The sequence below is a fragment of the Simochromis diagramma genome, unplaced genomic scaffold (genome assembly GCF_900408965.1).
Source record: "Simochromis diagramma unplaced genomic scaffold, fSimDia1.1 OVJJ01000649.1, whole genome shotgun sequence".
Lineage (NCBI taxonomy): Eukaryota > Metazoa > Chordata > Actinopteri > Cichliformes > Cichlidae > Simochromis > Simochromis diagramma.
Genome location: NW_024387444.1, coordinates 56,935 through 74,527, shown reverse-complemented (window position 1 = coordinate 74,527; position 17,593 = coordinate 56,935). Strand labels below are relative to the sequence as shown.

General features: G+C 42.3%; 1 protein-coding gene across 5 annotated transcripts in view; it reads left to right on the top strand.

Moving 5' to 3' along the window:
* The window catches only part of kank4 (KN motif and ankyrin repeat domains 4), a 78,380-nt gene that overhangs the window by 52,608 nt on the left and 8,179 nt on the right, over window positions 1-17,593 (top strand). For all 5 annotated transcript variants that reach the window (XM_040013603.1, XM_040013601.1, XM_040013604.1 and 2 more), the window contains exons 2-5: window positions 7,295-7,368; window positions 7,951-11,397; window positions 14,541-14,634; window positions 17,260-17,547. In XM_040013603.1, coding sequence (XP_039869537.1) covers window positions 7,350-7,368; window positions 7,951-11,397; window positions 14,541-14,634; window positions 17,260-17,547 — 3,848 coding nt within the window. In that variant the 5' untranslated portion in view covers window positions 7,295-7,349. The remainder of the gene's footprint in view (window positions 1-7,294; window positions 7,369-7,950; window positions 11,398-14,540; window positions 14,635-17,259; window positions 17,548-17,593) is intronic.

Here is a 17,593-nt window from a genome sequence, read left to right as displayed (position 1 = left end):
ATCTCCATATATTATTCCTTATATGCCCATTTGTAGTCAGTACAAACACTGGAAGTAAGAAACATAGTTTTAAACAGGTCTGTATAGCAACAAGACCTTCAGATCTATTTACTGACTTTGAAGGAGAGGTCAGAGGTCAAATGTTACACAATATTTTAAATCTTTATATGGTACTTTCTATATGTTGACAATACACACCACACTTATCAGACTCTCTAAGTCATAAGGCTTTTTGTCCATTTTTGATCAATAAATCATTAAACTGACCTTGAAGACTTCGGTGGATGAAAGGCAAATTCTAATGGATTTTTATTTAACATGACCCCACGCTACCCCTCTACAAAGTTTTTTTTAATCAGAATTCATACAAAACACCACATATGAGCGGGCGGAGAGCGGTATGGGGTCTTCACACCTCTGTTCACCCCTGGGCTGGGAGAGTGAGTTGGCTGTCTGGTCGGGGTCTGGGATGCTAGCAAATATGTCCTGAGTCTGGGGGCGGTGCCTGGCGCCCATGGTTCAGTCGGGCCCCTTCCAGAGAGTGGAGGGCCCTCGGTCTGCTCTAGCGTAGCAGGTTGCTGGCGGAGCCTACGGGCACGTCGCCGCAGCCCTCTGTGGCTTCTGCAACGTGGCTGCTGGGTGACCCCACCGTTAGGGGCTCTCCTCAGCTCTTTTCTAGGAGGGTGGTGCTGCTGCCCCTCCAGTGGTCCTCCATGGGCTCTCATGATCTGGGGGGCATCTATATCTGGGGCCTGGATCTGATGGATCCACTTGGGAAAATAAATCTGCTCAGCATTTTTCTTGGCCTTCAGACAATAATTCTGACTGCTCCAGTGCTGAATGGGACAGGCAAAAAAGAATTCATACAAAACTTTTTGAGCTATTGTGTTTACAGACACAATGACATGCAGGTATGCACACTCGCAAAAACATAACACCCTTGGTGGAGGTAAAGACAAGATTTATTGTGTTGCATTGTAGAGTAGACGCATTTATTGCTGAATGGTGAACTAAATCTTAAAGCTTTGTCTTGTTGACGTGCAGTGTGTATTTATTTCATTGTTATAAATTGTTTAAACCACTGCACAGTTACCCACTGAAATCTCAGTGTGAAAATGACAACCACGGTTTTTGCTAAGTGAATATCCACGCAGTGCCACTTCCCCACAGTTTCTATTTTTTTCTGAAATAACTTTATTAGAGTGTAAGTTAAGCAATTTGTGTGGTTTTCAGGAAACCTCATGATCAGATATATTAAGACTAAGACTCCTTGGAATTTATTTTTACTTTACTTGCATGTTAGAAAACAGCAAGGCAGAAATATTTGGCAAGTCAGAAAGCTCGGAGTTCTCCTGAATGGTCTTTGTGAATCATCAGTACAATACTTGGGGTCTGCAGTATTCCTTTTTAAACAAAGTTCTTTGTGTGGCGTCCTAAAACTGGCAAGTGCATAAAAAAAACATTGCTTTGTGCCTTTTGGTCTTTTTATATAAGGACCAATTTCTATTGTTGGCCTTGAGCTTAGAAAGATGTTTTTTTTTCCCTTCATTCTGTGAATAACTGATAAGAGAGTCGTTGTAAGGACTTTGCTGATAACCAGCCAACAACTGGAGGTAACTAGTGAACTCAGTATTGTACAGACATCTGATTATTACGGCTACATTAAAATTCATGCTCTTTTCAAAGACGGATTCTTATTAAACCGTCCAATAAAGGCCATATCCTGAATTTGCAGTTCTTCCACAGAAAAAAACGTCACTTTTAACTGACCTATAATAGCTTGCTCACTGCAACCCTGTGGGAAAATTTTGCCACTGTTTAATGAAGCCCATAGACAGAAGTTCCCTCTCTCATTTTCTCTCTGGAGTTGAAAGCCAGATGTTGTTTAGCACAAGGGGAACAATCTGGCCCCTGATGAATGCAGACGCTGTTAGACTAAACTTGACTGGATCATACAGGATTAGGACTGAAGATGAACTAGAATAGACCCAAAGGTCTGGGGTGAAGTAAATTAATGATAAATTGGACCAGAAGATGTAATACAGCAGGACCTTATTCTTGTAATGCACTATACATAGACAGAGATAATCTTAGACTGGGGTGGGATGGCCCAGACTCTACTCAAATAGCTCTTGTAGAGCAGAGAGAGATTGATCTGTTTCTGCAGAACACAGACAGACTAAGCTCTGCAATATCAGATAAATGTCCCCCCAATTCACTCCTTGTATTCTGGATGCTAACAGCATTCTTTGTGCTGCGTGAGCCTAAACTTTCCAGTTCCCAGTTGACTTGTCGGTAAATTTTACCAGTTTTCACACTTTGTTGCACAGTAGCAACAAAGTCATTATGCAAAAACTGTTATCTGCACCTGCAATTCACGAGATTGAACTAATTGTACCGTCAGCTGCGTCCTTCACTCACATTTGTATCAAAGGGGATGCATCTGTAATGTGACACAGATGAGCACATCAGATTGACACCCCCCCAAAAAAAATGTCTTGATGCATGCTCAATCATCCATATGTAAATCCCCAAAAGTTGATTCTGGTCTTTGATCAATGATCAGTGGTTGTTGATTAATGGTCATGATAATTTGCATATTAATGATCAAGGAACTGACCCCTCAGCCCATTGTTCATTCAGTGGTGCTTGCTTCAGTTATTGTGCAAATGTACTGTTTATAAGATTGGGGAAACCTGCAGTCAGCTGAGACTGAAGAAGTCACTTGGATGAGTGACGAAATGTTTCTCCCATTGAAAACGCTACGTCCAAATGAACAGAATCAACCTTTTGGGACCAACTGAAAAAGTCACAAACCTGATGACAGCTCTCATAGCAGCGAGGTGAACACTGGCTGACTGCAGAGGCTAAAACATCCAGCAGAGAGGAGTCTCAGTGAGACAACGATGCCAGTTATCAAGCTAAAGTGAAGTGAGCTGTGATTATACCAGAGTAATTAAAGTGGCATCCAAATATGGCTGCAAATTCAGCTCTGGCTGTCCCCACCATGGGTTTCTACCTCCGACTTTATACTTGTTGAAACTGCACTCTGGCAGTCTTGTGCTGTCATAAGCTTTTACCAGCTGTAGTTTGCATATTCACATCTTTATGCGTATCCCTGTGTTTCTCTGCACATGTGCTCCTCCTCAAATGTGTTTTTATCTCGGGCTGAGAGTTGGCACATTAAGCTGGACGCTCCTGCTCGGATTCTCAGGGCAGTACAAGGGTAAACAGAGATAGCTGTTTCCATGCATGTCGGTCCTGTGATAAGACCTTGGGACCTGTGTTACTGTTGCTCAGCCTGCCTGTTATTCTTTAATCTGCTGCTGCGTGCAGTTTCTTTAATGTCACTTTCACACAGCTGATGAACACTTGTGTTTGAAGTGCCAGCTGCAGTCAGTGCACAATGCTTCAGAGTATATGAGAGATTGTAGTGAATTCATGGGTAATTTCTTTTTTATGAGATAAAGTTTGAGACAGAAAATGAGAGAAGGGATGCTGGGACAGCCGGGAGAGCGGGAAAAATGAGAGCGAAACCGCTCTGCTTGCACGAGATACGAGTACATCTGCCACTCCCGTCTCTGCCTCTTTTTCACTTTCCCGCCCACTTTTCTCCCTCTCCCATCCGCCCACCTCTTGCCTCCCTCTCGCTCTCTCCAATCTCATTTCCTGCTGTTCTGTCTTCTATCCAGTCCTGCTGTGTGTCAGTGTATCCGACTAATTCAATCTCCAGTACACAGGCACTCCAGTGTAATGACCCATGACATTCAATTAATGCTTCTTGGTAGGTTAAGTCACCAGTAATTGTATGTGTGTTTGCCTGATGTGCATGTGTGAATCCCTGAGTCGGTGCTGTGTGTATAATCTGGCAAGGGTGACAGCCAGGGTACACGCATTTGATGCCCTCGCATAAAGTAAAAAAACACATTTAAAAAAAACTCAATGAATAAATAAATGTTGGTGTTGATCTCGTGGTCTGTGCAAAAGAAAAAAAAAGAACAGTTATCTTAGTGTGGTTGGGGTTTCTATACTGATGACATATGAAAACCCACAGCTGTCAGTACGGGCTTATTTACTGTACTGTCATTACTCTTCGCATTATCACCATCGCTGCCTCTCGACCAGCTGTCACACTTATAGGATTGGTGTCAAGAGACTGCGGCACGTCCTTTAAGGGGGTTACGTGCGTCTGAGAGACACGGAGTATTCAAACACAGTGACTCAACCTGACACACACGTGAACCTACATGGTGAAGGCAGAGCTAGCAAACACACACACACACACACAAAAATAAACACTGACAAAGAGAGTGGCTAAATTGGTGCTGATACACACAAACAGTTTTGAACACTCACACCCGTGGCCTGCTTTTAGCTTCGCGTGGCCTCTAGCAGATACTTTCAATTTGGATTAGCATAGCCTTTTGGAGCTTTCAGCTCATACTCATTATGACTGTAATCCAGTGTGTATTGTGCATCATCAGTGTCACCGTGGGCTTTCAGTATTTAATTACTAGTCTAACCTGGGTAATCTTCTAGTTATGCTGAAATAACAGTGCATGCAATTTAGAAACATATGCATTTAACACTATAGACTGATTGTTATGTCTTATCATTTATGCTAATCATCCACAGTACACTGCTTAATGTAACACGATCCTTCTGTCGCTCTGAGACCTTCATTAAACACACACACACATTAGGAATGACTTTAATTAAAAGAGGAAACTTTAAATAAAAGTCCTGTAACTTCCACATTAGGGAAGGTCAGGAAGAATGTCTAATTTGGGAAAACTATAGCAGTTCTTTTCGCCCCCCCACATTTACCCTGCTAATCCCATCTTGTCAAACCTATCTGTCATTTTGAAGCATTTGTTTTTCTTCTCTCTCTTGTCCCTGCTCCATTTTCCCCCATTCTACCTCTGTCTTCGGTAATGATCTAATTAAGGCGGGTTTTGTTGCCTGCCCACTGTGTGTAATTGCCACTGGGGTGTGCCTGTACTTCGCTCTGCAATTACCAGCATCATTCTTTTGCTCCCGAATCAGCTAATTAAGCCTTATGGACAGCGAGGTGATTGTAGCCGCATTGAGCGTCACGAGGAGTCAGGAATGCCCGTTCTCTTGTCTCACTCCTGGGACACACAGAAATAGTGGATTTGCAGTGGTTGCCATGGTAGCCATCGCCCTGTCAGATCGTGTGCAGCGACTGTCAGTCAGATGATCGGTGTTTCTCTTTGTGTGTCTGTGTTTATCTGTTCATCTGTAACTGAGACAACAACTTTGCTCTAGGTCACCTCTTCTTTTCATTATTAAGGCTCAGTCTGCACAGGAGGGGACAGGAGGCCAAACAGAGCTTGTCACAGCTCCTGTTTAGGTCCCTGGGTGGACTGGCTGTCATTTTGATTGATTATATTGCCATCTCATGTAATGCTTGCCTTGCAGTATGTCCTCACTCGGCACTGCCTGACACATTTTTCCCACAAACTAGACCACGAACTTACTTCAAAATAATCTCAGCACTTTGTGGTGCAAACATTTGATTTAATTTGGTGCATGGTTGCTTGAAAAGGTGATCAAAAATGACAAGTGGTTAGTCAGTAGTGAGATTCTTCATCCGGGTGACTTTTTTTTTTCAATGTTCTCATCCACACGTCAAAGAAGTCATCACAAATGGGGAAACTACCTCTAGGAAGACAGCGTTTCCATATTCCCACTAGACTTTTATCTTCTTTGAATCTAAATACAGCATCAAAACAAGAAAAATGGCTTTCACTGTTGCACCGTTGCATCCATCGAATCAGCTGTCTGCAGTGACTTGAAACTGAGTGCTAGAGGTATTATAGAATACAGAGCATCAGTGAGGAGTGTAAAACACTCATCTGTAGTATTCATATACTACATATATGGTTGTGGAACTCCTAAAAATAATGAAAATGCTAATTTAAGCCTCTTAGCTACCTCAGGTGTCGACGTTTGAACTCTAGTGCTTATTAAAGCACAGCCTCGGGCACTTATGTGCTATATGTCTCATACATAGCAGGTATCCTCTACAATGCCATAAATTTGCATGGAAATTGCGTGAATAATGTGTGCCTATTTTCTAAATAGCCTTAGAGCTGATATTTGGCTGCTCATGCAGCTGCTCGTGTTCATTTAATATGGATTTGAACTGTGCAACTCACTCAAAGTTGGGCAAATTGCCGTTATTTTTACTGTGAGTATTGGATATTTTATTAGAAGCTTTTAGTCCTTAAAAGTTTTGACTCCACATTCTGAATTGTTTTCCCTCTCACATAGGTCTACTGTGCAATAAACTAATTGTAAAAAAAGAAGTCATAGCATCTCTGGTTTATTGGCTTCTCCATGTGGAACAAATTATGCAAACATTTGTGAGCTTGTCCTCGGTTGTGCTGACCTAAGTGGATCCTAAAGGTTGACGAAAGGCAAATTTAAGCTAATGGGTACAGCGGCACTGCAATTAACTGCAATGTGCTACTAATTTTTGCTTTTTCTTGGCAGACCTAAATGTTTTTCGTCTTCAGTGGGGTACCCAAGACTGTACAATATGTGACTGCATATTTATTTTTAAACATACAATGTGCATCCATTTATCATTTTCCTAATAAAAATAAACTAATGAGGCACAGTAGTTCAATTCAGTTTTATTTAGATAGCACCAAATCAGTTGCTTCAAGGTGTTTTCTATTTTAAGGTGAAGATCCTGCAATAATAGAGAGAAACCCAAAAAATCAGGGGATCCCCATGAGCAAGTGCCTGGCGACTGTGGAAAGGAAAAAAAAAACCCTTTTGACAATATGAAATCTTCAGCATAACCAGGCTCAGGGAGGCGCAGCCATCCAACCTTAGAGTGAGGGGAGGAAGACAAGATAACAGATACACTGTGGAGAGCCAGAGTTGAAATATAACAGTCGTGTGTATTAAGTCTGCCTGTTTTATATATATAAAAAAAATATCATATCTTTAAGAAATTGTTTTGTCTTATTTTGGTGGCTTCACTAAATCAGTGAAATCATATTACGAGAATCTTGGAAAGCAATAACTTCACTGTGAAACATTTTCTGGTCCTTTATCTGCAGAGATCACATGCTTTTGTCTTGGTTTGTTTTGTTTGATTTAACAGAACTGCCATTTTCTTGATATTGAAAAAAGTCCAAAGGCATGATGTAAATGCCATAAATTTACTCTTGCAGAATTTGGTTCTATTTGCATAATAATAGTGGGCGATATTTCAGTTTCTCATGTTTCTCTCTCATTTCTGCTTTTTTCCTCCCAGGCTGTTAGCTCCTACTCTAGCAAACACAAGTAGATGACTGAGAACTCGGCCTCCCATGATGGACAAGAAAAGTGGTGAGTGTCGCCAAGCCTGTAGTTAAACAAGCAATCCTCTTTGCTTCTAACATGTGCAGCAACCTTTTTTAACAACTGTGAGAAGCTTAATAAGTCAGACTCTATTTTTTGCTTTTATTCCAATATATAATCTAGTTCATGACATAAAAGGTGACATTTTTATCTCGCTGTTCCTTTCATGTGGCCAAAAACAGCTATGGGCTTATTTCCTTCAGGTGATAACCACCCCGTCTCATACTGCATTCATAAGTTGACACAGCATGAGCAGCATTTTACATGCTGATTAGTTTGTTTTGGCGCAATCACTGCATGATAATTACTTCCCAGTAAGTGATCGGGTTTTACATAATGAAGCACTGTGTGTTCGGCACAGTACAGCCTGGTTGCACGAGGGGGTGAAAAGAATTAATAATGCTGATGATGTGTGATTTGGTTCATGTTCTTATTGTAAACTAATTGCACATGTTTAGTTCTTTCATATCGGATACTACAGTTTTACTATGACTAGTCACTGAAGTATGAAAATAAGCACCAACTAATGACTTATTTCATTAATGAATCATTTGATGTTAATTCTTACAGCCAATGGCTTTCAGTCCAAGGCCAGTGAGGGTGGTGTTCAAAGGAAGCAGCTGCCCTACTCAGTGGAGACTCCCTATGGCTTCCACCTGGATCTTGATTTCCTCAAGTATGTTGATGATATTGAAAAAGGCAACACAATCAAAAGGGTCCACATTCAGCGCAGGGTAAAGGGCCCACCTAAATTCAGCACTCTGCCCAGAAATTTTAGTCTTCCTGGGCATGGAGTAAGGCCTCCCCCAAAGGAAAAGGACAGTACTTGGTCTGGGACATCTACCCTGGGTCCCAAACCTAAATCACGAGTGACAGAGGTTCAACAGATCTTTGACTTTCGAGCAAATGAAGGCGTGATTTCCAGCCAGAGCAGCAGGGGGACCACAAGTCAAGGAACTGGCTATGTTTCAACTAAACCCAAAGATGAAGTAGGCGCGGGGGCTCGCGGTGCTGAAGACAAAACTGGGGGAATTCAGATTCAGAGTCGTCCAAATCTGCTCAGAGCATCGAGCATGCCCATCACGCTACAGCAGCGTAAGAGTTCAGATTCAAGCAGTCCTGACCGCACCTTGGGAACACCAGAAAACGGCTCAACGGAGAACATGTTCCGGGCTTCACCAGACGTAACAGAAAGACGCTGTGTTCCCCAAGATCGAGCAGGTCTTCACCAGCAGATTACTGTTGCACTGAAGCGGGTCAGAGAGCTAGAGGAACAGGTCAAAACCATCCCAGAACTGAAAGCTCAGATCTGCTCTTTGAGGGAGGAGCGGGAGCAGCTGCTTCTTCAGCTACAAGCACAAGCCAAGGCCCAGGCTTCCAAATTATCTGCTACAGTACCAACAGGTTACGATTCTAGGACAAATAATCAATCGCAAGGACAGAGACCTTCACAGGAGATGAAGTTAGTCCTAAAGACTCAACCCACTGGACGTTTAGAAGACACAAGTCTTGGGCCATCAAACCAAGCTGCAGGGAAGGAGAAACAAGGTGAGACAGAGAAAACTAACGTGTTACTATCTGAAGTGGAGATCTCGGCACAAGGAGAAAGTAGCATGTCGTCAGCACAAGAAGTGGAGAGACAATCACTGCAGCTGGACATACTTGAAAAACAAAAAGAAACAGAGAGTCCACTGGGACAGACAGTGCAAAAACTGCCACGAGACATTTCAGGGGAGGAATTACTATCTATCACAGTGGCTTTAAAAGAAACAGAGACTGCAGCAAAAGAAGGAAAACCAAAGGATCCAGATGATATGCAGAAGTTGCAGGAGAAGCTAACAGTACTAGAGGCTAAACTTATTCAGGCTAGCCAGGAGCTAGAGAGCACTAATGCTCGTTTGAAACAGCAAATAGAGGAGAACAAGCTAAAAGAGGAGAGAATACTACAACTGAGTGAGGGAACGAGAGTGGAGGTTTGCACCGCACACGAACGTCCAAGAAGAGAGAGCATTGACACAGGGACAGTGACAGAAAGGATAGATTTTACCCACCAAGAAACAGAGACAGAATCGCCTGGTACTGTAGATCAGGGGACAGACACTGATAAAATCTGCATTGAAGTGTGCATACCAAAACAAGAGACTAAAAGTACAGATCAAGGACCAGTGACGGGAAAAGCTGACACGCATGACCAGGAGACAGAGATGGAGGCGGCGATAACAGCGACAAGTCCACCGAGGCCCAGAGCCAACAGCATGGAACGAGGCACACTAACCGAGAGCATCATCACCCTGGATCAGATGACCGAGACCCCCGTGGCCGAAAGGGTAAACCAAGTCACAGAAACAGAAGGCGAGATGGTGACGGACCATCCTCACAGACCGAGGGCCAGCAGTGTTGACAGAGGGACAGAGACAGAAAGGGTGGGCACTGTGGACAGAGTGACAGAGACAGAGGCAGCCCAGAGAGCAGACCAGCAGACTGAGACAGAGATGGAGAGACGTCATGACAACAACCCAGCCAGAGGTGTAGAAGCAGAGAGTCAAGTGAGTGAGAACACAGGCAGCCAAAGAGACGAAGTCGTGGTGAGCGAAAGAACAGAAGACAGGGAAACATACGAAAGAATTCAAAGAGAGAGTGAACGTTTAGTTGCTGAGGTTTTATCAGAAAGCTCAGCGGCAGCTGTAGAAAGCATAAAAACTTTAGATGTTGTTAGAAAGAATGAAGAGTGCGCTAGTTCGGCTGCTAAAGCAGAAGAAAATAAGATTAAAGTGAGTTCTGAACAAGATGACTCAGAAACAAAAGAAATTACAGAAGTGGTTGAAACAAGACCAGCTGCCCTTGAGACTACAGAGAAGAAAGAAACAGGAGCCGGGGAGGTTATGTCTGCAGCAGTCAAAGAAACTGTAGCCGCTGACACTGTTGCAGTAACTGAGGGGAATTCAGCTGTGAAGACAGCAGCTCCTGTAAGACCACAAAGAGGCAGGAAACCCTCAGTGGAGCAAACTCAGCCGTCACCTCCTCAACTTCAGGTGGTGCCTGTGCGTCCTCGTAGGGGATCCAGTGAAACTCAGACCCAGCCGCAGACGAAAACCCAGCCCCAGGTGCAGGAACAGAGTGCAGCTCAGCTTGAAGCTCGGTCCCCAGAACAGCTCTCTGAAACACAGGTAAAACATCAAACACCGTCTGTGCCTCAGGTTGAGGACCACACTATAGCAAAGAAACCTCCTGGAGGGTCTGGAGAGAAGCAGTCTGAATCTCGGCTTCAGTCTGAGACTCAGGCCGTGTCTCCGGGCTCTAGTGAAGTCCAAGTCAGGCCTAAATCAATACAAGCGCAATCTCAAACTTCTGCACCTCGGCGGGACTCAAAAGAGCTGAAAGCACCGCAGAGGGTGTCTGGTGCATCACACACTCCTAGACGGGGATCGGGAGAAGCCCAGACCCAATCACCTCGCCAAGCGTCAAGCGATGCTCAAACTCAACCTCAGGGTTCACGTAGAAGCTCCAGTGAGGCTCAGGCCCCTCCGAAAGATGCCAGTGAGACACAGTCACTGCGCAGAGGCTCCAGTGAAGCAGCTCAGCGCCGTGGCTCAAGCGAAGCCCAGGGTTCACGTCGCGACACCGGGGAGGCCCAGGCTCCTCGAAGAGGCTCCAGCGAATCACCAACATCGCCTGCAGCTTTGGGTCAAGTTGTAACTCGGATAACGGGGCTGCTAGGAGAGCAGTGGGCACATCTCGGAAGCAGCTCTGGCACTCAGCAAACAGCCAGCCAGCAGGAGAGCGCGAGCACACAGAAAAAGACGACAGGGAAAAGAGCAGAGGCTGGAAAGGCAACGTCAGCCAAGCCAGCGGGGAAAGCAGCCCCAGCAGCAGCAGCGACAGGGAAACCAGCGGGGAAACCTGGTACTTCCAAAATGAGCTCCATTCAGAGCCAACTGGTCAGCTCCCTCAGTGTCCTCTCTGCCTTCTACTCCCCAAGCCAGAAAGCGGCTGCTGCCAGCAAACAGCAAGAACAAGGTAGGCCCGTGGTTCATCTGTCTGATAGCTGTTCACCTATTTGTATTAGCTAAAGCCATTTCTCTCTTATAGTCACTGAATAAATCCTTTCAAGGAGCATAATGATGCATTAGCCATGCCGCTTCATTACAACATGTCCCTTATGATCTATAATCGTCATGAAGTATTATAAATGTGTACAGCTCATTAGCCTGAAACATTGACTTCTCTCCCTAAAAAGAACTCCTGCAGAAACAGCCAAACATTTTCAGTGTGGTTAGACAAACATCCATGGTTTCACTTGTATAGGCGCATCTTACCCCTGCAAACTCTTACAAATGGTGTGTTCACAGCACAGATTTTTTTCATTGCAACTTGAAACCACACTGCTCCCATTCAATTACTGGGAACATTATACTCAAGTTGATATGCTGTCAAATTATCACTTCTCCTGCTTCTATGAATAGTACTGTACTACAAAAGTACTACAAAAGTTTTAGTGTGCCTTAGTCATGAAATTAGATGCTGTAATAGGATCGCGATAGAAATAAATGACATTGCTTAACTTCTTTTAAGGTTAATATCTTGAAATTGATGTGCCTCTTCTTTCTGGAGAGCGCAGGCATTGTTAATATAAGACATATTACGCAGAGCACAAAATACACTGAGCACTGTTGCTACAGTAAATGTCAGTTTTACTCTGAAGTGCAGAGTGGAGGAGGGGTGAGGGATGGGGAGCTGGGAATAGGCATTTTTTTCTGTTATATACAAGAGTGGAAAAAATCACACATTACTAAAAACTGTCAAAATGACATGGTTCAGTGACCTTCAAGAGCACACGTACACAGTTCTTGTTCCCCACAATATATGCAAAGACAGAATCACACGGCAAAGTTCACACGTGTGGTTAAGCATCTGTTTACAGTACACAGTCAAATGGATCCTTAAACACCGGTCCTCACACATATATCAAACAGATGACGCCTCTCTCTTCCCTCCCCTGATATGTCTCTCCTGTTTCTGGTCATGGTACTCACTCGCTCAACTATCACACACATATTTTATTTTCAAAGTTCATCTACAGTTCAGTGCCGGGAGCACAGTGTGGTACAGGAGTGTTTTTAAGTCAGGTTTGAGATGTGTGTATTTCAGACCCATTTCTGAGGTGCCTATGGCTGATGTGAAGTTTCCCAGTGTGGCCTTTTAAACGTCTTATCATCTTCTGTGTGTGTTAAAAAGAAACGCCTACTGCTGCATTGAGGAATTCACTCATTCTAGTCAATCTGTGCCTTGAGTGAAATATCTCTGACAAAGCGAAGGAGGGTTAAATCACACAACTAATTTATTTATTAGGAATTAGGAAAAGGATATTTTCAAATTTCAAGTATGTTTCTAACCCTCCTCTCCATGTTGCTCTCCTGGGAGGTACTAGATCTAAAAGCATCATTCTTCTTAGATGGTGGTCCCTGGGAATTTTTTTTAAACTGGTATTTTTTGGCTCAAAGCTACGGTCTTGTGTCCTTGCATAAAACATTACAGATACTCTGCACCATGTCTGCTGTCACGCACAACTGAGACAGCTATACTGGGCTCACAGCCAAAGGGAGTCAGCATAAGAGCCCACACAGAATCAATTCCTGGGCAGTTACATACATAAATGGGCCCGGCAGAGTCAAGGTTGGATGTTGTCAATAAGGTGTATAGTCTTGACCTGTATATATTTCCATGGAGAATACTTCGAGGCCTTAGTGTGTACTTGGAAAGTTAAATCTAATTAAAAACTGAAGTATGTGCTTTAGATTTCAGTTCAGCAGTCTTAATTGTTGTCTTTGTATAGAGTATAGCAAATGGGGCTCTAGCTTTTCTGTTCTGTGTTAACACAAGCTTTCCACATCATTTGATTGGCTGTACTTACTCGTTGTTTTTTTCCCAATATCTTCCAGGCTCAAAATCACTGACATTCACATACAGACACAAGAGCACACAGAAACAAGCAGACAGACATACTTATAACACTAGCCCAAAGAAATACAGTCGCCGTTTGCAAATTGTTGTTGTCTGTTACCTAATGAGATAAAAGTCAATAACAATGTAAATGTAAGTGTACTATGTGCAAATGTAAATATAAACAAAATACAATGATTTACAAATCTCATCAACCCATATTTTATTCATAATGGGATGTAGAAACCATATCAAATGAAACATTATTAGCTCATTTTGAATTTGATAGCAGTAACGTGTCAAAAAAGTTCAGGTAGGTGCAACAAATGGCTGGAAAAGTAAGTGGTACTAAAAAAAAGAGCTAGAGGAGCATTTTGGGACTAAAGTTTATAATAAACTTGTGTGTAACATGATTGGGTATAAAAAGAGCATCGCAGAGAGGCAACATTTTACCAGTTTGCAAAAAAATTGCATCTATAAATTGGAGAATGATTTCAGAATAATGTTCCTCAATGCTAAATTGCAAAGACATCATCTACAGTGCATAATATTATCAAAAGATTCTGCAAATTTGGAGAAATCTCTGTGCGCACGGGACAAGGCTCAAAATATTGGTTGCTTGATGCTTGTGATTGAGGTGGCAGACCTTTAAAAACAGGCATGATTCTGTCATGGAAATCAGTGCATGGGCTCAGGGACACTTCTAGAAATCTTTGTGAACACAGTTCATGAAGCCATACGCAAATGTAGGTTAAAACTTAAGAAAGCTGTGAACATGAATCAGAAACGTCACCATCTTCTCTGGGCCAAAGGTCATTTAAAATGTAATGAGGAAAAGTGGAAAACTGTTCTGTAGTCAGATGATTTAAAATGTGAAATAAAGGATACCGCCTCCTCCGTACTAAAGAAGAAATGGACCTTTGGGCTCATTATCAGTACTTAGCTCAAAAACCTGCATCACTGATGTTATGGGGCTGTATTTATTCTAACCATAAGCCTGTAAAGGTGACAGATCTTAAAACACTGAGACAGTGTGAAGTCCTCTGACTCATATCACACTGTTTAGTTGTGAGGATGTTTCAAATAACTTGAACTTGAGCACACACACAAAATATACATGCACACACCCAAATTCCACAGAAACCCTATTAATTTTTACTTTCCTCATTTTTATTTTTCATCTTCCCCTCTGCCTCTCGCTCTGTCCTCCTCTTCACTAGGTCTCAAATCCATCATGAAGAAAAATGGTGCAGCAGGCAAGCAGGGGAACAAGGGAGCCAAGAAAAACCTGAAGTTTGTGGGGGTGAATGGAGGGTAAAATCTTCTTTTTAGTCATCGTCCAATCTCTTTGTGATTTATATCTTTGTGTGGGCTGAAATGTGTTTTGTGCACTTATATTTTCATGCTTTTGTCAGTCTTCATCCTTATAGGAAAAATAATGTGTTGCCACTTCTGATTAATGTAAAAAATCCCCTTTTATCATGATTTAGTTCATTAAAAGTATTTGTTATTAGGTTTGATGTGTTACTGTATGCAAAGGGGCTTCAAGTTTGATGGATTACCCACAAATGTATTTTTCAATGTTGTGGTTAATCCACATAACCACACATTATGTGAAAAAATTCAGAAAGAGCAAAAGATACAGGATTGTCTGAGAAATTTGATTTGATGTTATTTGATTTCTTCATCTTTGTGTGTAGAAATCCACAGGCGACAGTTTGGATTTTCATGCAGCTGTATTTCAGGCTACATGAGGTCTATTCGTAACAAACACTCTTTTCATTCAAGACAAAAAACTGTCTGTGCAGCAGTGTTAATCTTTTGTCATTTAGCCATGTATGCGTCAGCTTTGTCACTGTTTTAAACTTGGATATTAAGCTGTACTTCAGACATCTGCTTCTTGCTGTTTGTCAGGCTCACTAAAGACACGTTGTCCTGAATCTGACCTTGCTGCTGCTTCTGCTGGTGTGCTAATATGCCTGCATTAATGTGTGTTTAGATTATGTGATATGCATGCATAGTTTCTGTTGATGGCACCTAGGTGATTGTGCTAGCGTGCTTATGTCAGCATTTGCTGATGCTGGTTGAAGTGTGTGTGTGTGTTTATGAATTTAAAGTATGGGGATGGCAGTGGTTCTCAATTTTTTTCTGGCATTGCTCACACAGTGCAATTTTCTGTTATTAAATCTAAGGAAGGAATTGTATTTTAGTGAAATAAAACTCAAGGGCAGTTCAGTAATTCAGTTAAGTGGTTTTTCTCTCTCAATTATATAACTTCACTATACTTAAATGTTTTTCAGGCTTTATTGACCTGAAAAATTCTTCATAAAGAATATCTTTACGGTGTCATCTTTAAGATGCTTTGCAGACTTTGTTGTGCTGCTGCTCAAGTGGTTAGCTGCTAGTGGAGTGAGAGGCTTCTTGTCTAAGCTGCTGTGCTGGTATCAGTAATATTGCAAAGGGGTATTTAATGTGTTAGCAATTTTTTAGCATCGATTAGCATCCGCGTATCCTGTTCTTTAAACAACTAAACTAACTTTATCTAAACTACTGGAAAAGGGAAAAAAGTACCACTGTGTTTTCAAAGTTTTGTTATTGAGAAGATAAGTATTGGTTCTGGTGATTTACCTACTAATGAGGTAGACAATCACAAAGCAGGAAAAGCAGGAAAACTACAAGATATGAGAAAACTAACCTTCAAAGTAAAATTTGGGCACAAAGACTTGCTATAAAGTTGCATTTGTTCTTAGGTCATGCTTACAGCATGATTTCATATCCTGTTGTGGTCGTTTACAGTATTTCTCATCACTTACGTAAAAAGTTTCTGTTTTAAATTCCTGGCTATTTTAATCTCCTGCATATGACGGAAATGGCTGCCATGCATAGCATTTGTTTTATTCCCGTGTTCCTGCTCTTACATTCCTGGGCTTCACTGTTTTATGACCTGCTCACCTTTGCAGTGTTTTTGCAGACTGTTGTGGTGTAGTCCATTCTTTCCTCCCTTCAACACAATGATCTGCAAACATACCCACATTCAGAAGAACACGTAACAGATTTTTTATGGTATTGCGAGAATCTATTCCTTATAAACTTGGACTAATATGTTTAATAAATTAGATTATATAAAACTTTTTGACATCTAGTGTACATCTCTTTTGGTTTCGTTTCAACCTCTATAAATATTTGACCATTTCCATCTTCCGCCCACCCAATCCTGAAATATGCAGATGTTATTTATAATGAGGCAAACATGTCAGGCAACAATATTTTCTCTGACTATCTTTAGGCTTCTGCCCACAGCAGGAAGTGGTCTGCTGTTCATACTTCTTCTCTTTGTATAGTCTAACCTATCTCTGCTCTCCCTTGAGCTCCTCTGGAATCTCGAGAATGCTGTGGCCCCTGAACGTCTCTTGTGGTGTCTCAGTTTGTCTCTGTGTGTCTACAAGAAGTCTGAATCAGTGGTATTCAGTATAACCTTATCTGATCACTGGCCTTACAGAGGTGACTTGATGATGCGCCCCAGTAATCACACTTATATACATGCTACTCCAGCAGCCTCTGCAGCATATCGTTAGCCTTTTCTCAACGAACAAGGTTGTATGTTGTTCAAGGCTGCTTATGTTTGTGCTCAAACATGTCTGTGGCTTTTTATGTATGTTTAAATTATGTTTATGTTAGGATATGAGGGCAAGGCTGCACAAGGCAAACATCTTTTTCATCTCACTTGTGAAGTCTAGAGGGGAATAACCTGTTAGTATTTATCCTGTCTTGCCTGGAGCTGACTTAACATTGACTTAATATTAGTTTTACCTGCTTAGACATTTCCTTAGTGATGCTGCTAGTGCTGTACAAACTTAGCTTTACCTTGTGGAATGATTTGAATGATTTCTGTGGAGCTGTTATAGAATCTGCCGTCATCTTTATTATGTTCTCTTTAAGATATGAGACGACATCCAGTGAAGAGTCCAGTGGAGATGAGAAGTCAAAGGTGGAGGTAGAAGAGGAAGATAGCTCAGAACCAGAAGTGGAGAAGGAGCCTGAGAAGGAGCCTGAGAAGGAGCCTGAGAAGGAGCCTGAGAAGCAGCCAGAGGAGGGAGCAGAAGCCCAGAGAAAAGATGCAGAGGTCCCAACTGAGGGAGGAGGTGCTGTGGCTAAAGAGAAGGAGACTGAAAGAGGTCTGCTGGATCCAGAAAGTAGCCAGGAGCTCCTGGAAGAGCAGGCTGGAGGGTGAGACCGACAGCAGAGCTTAAATTATAATCTTGAGTTACCGTGT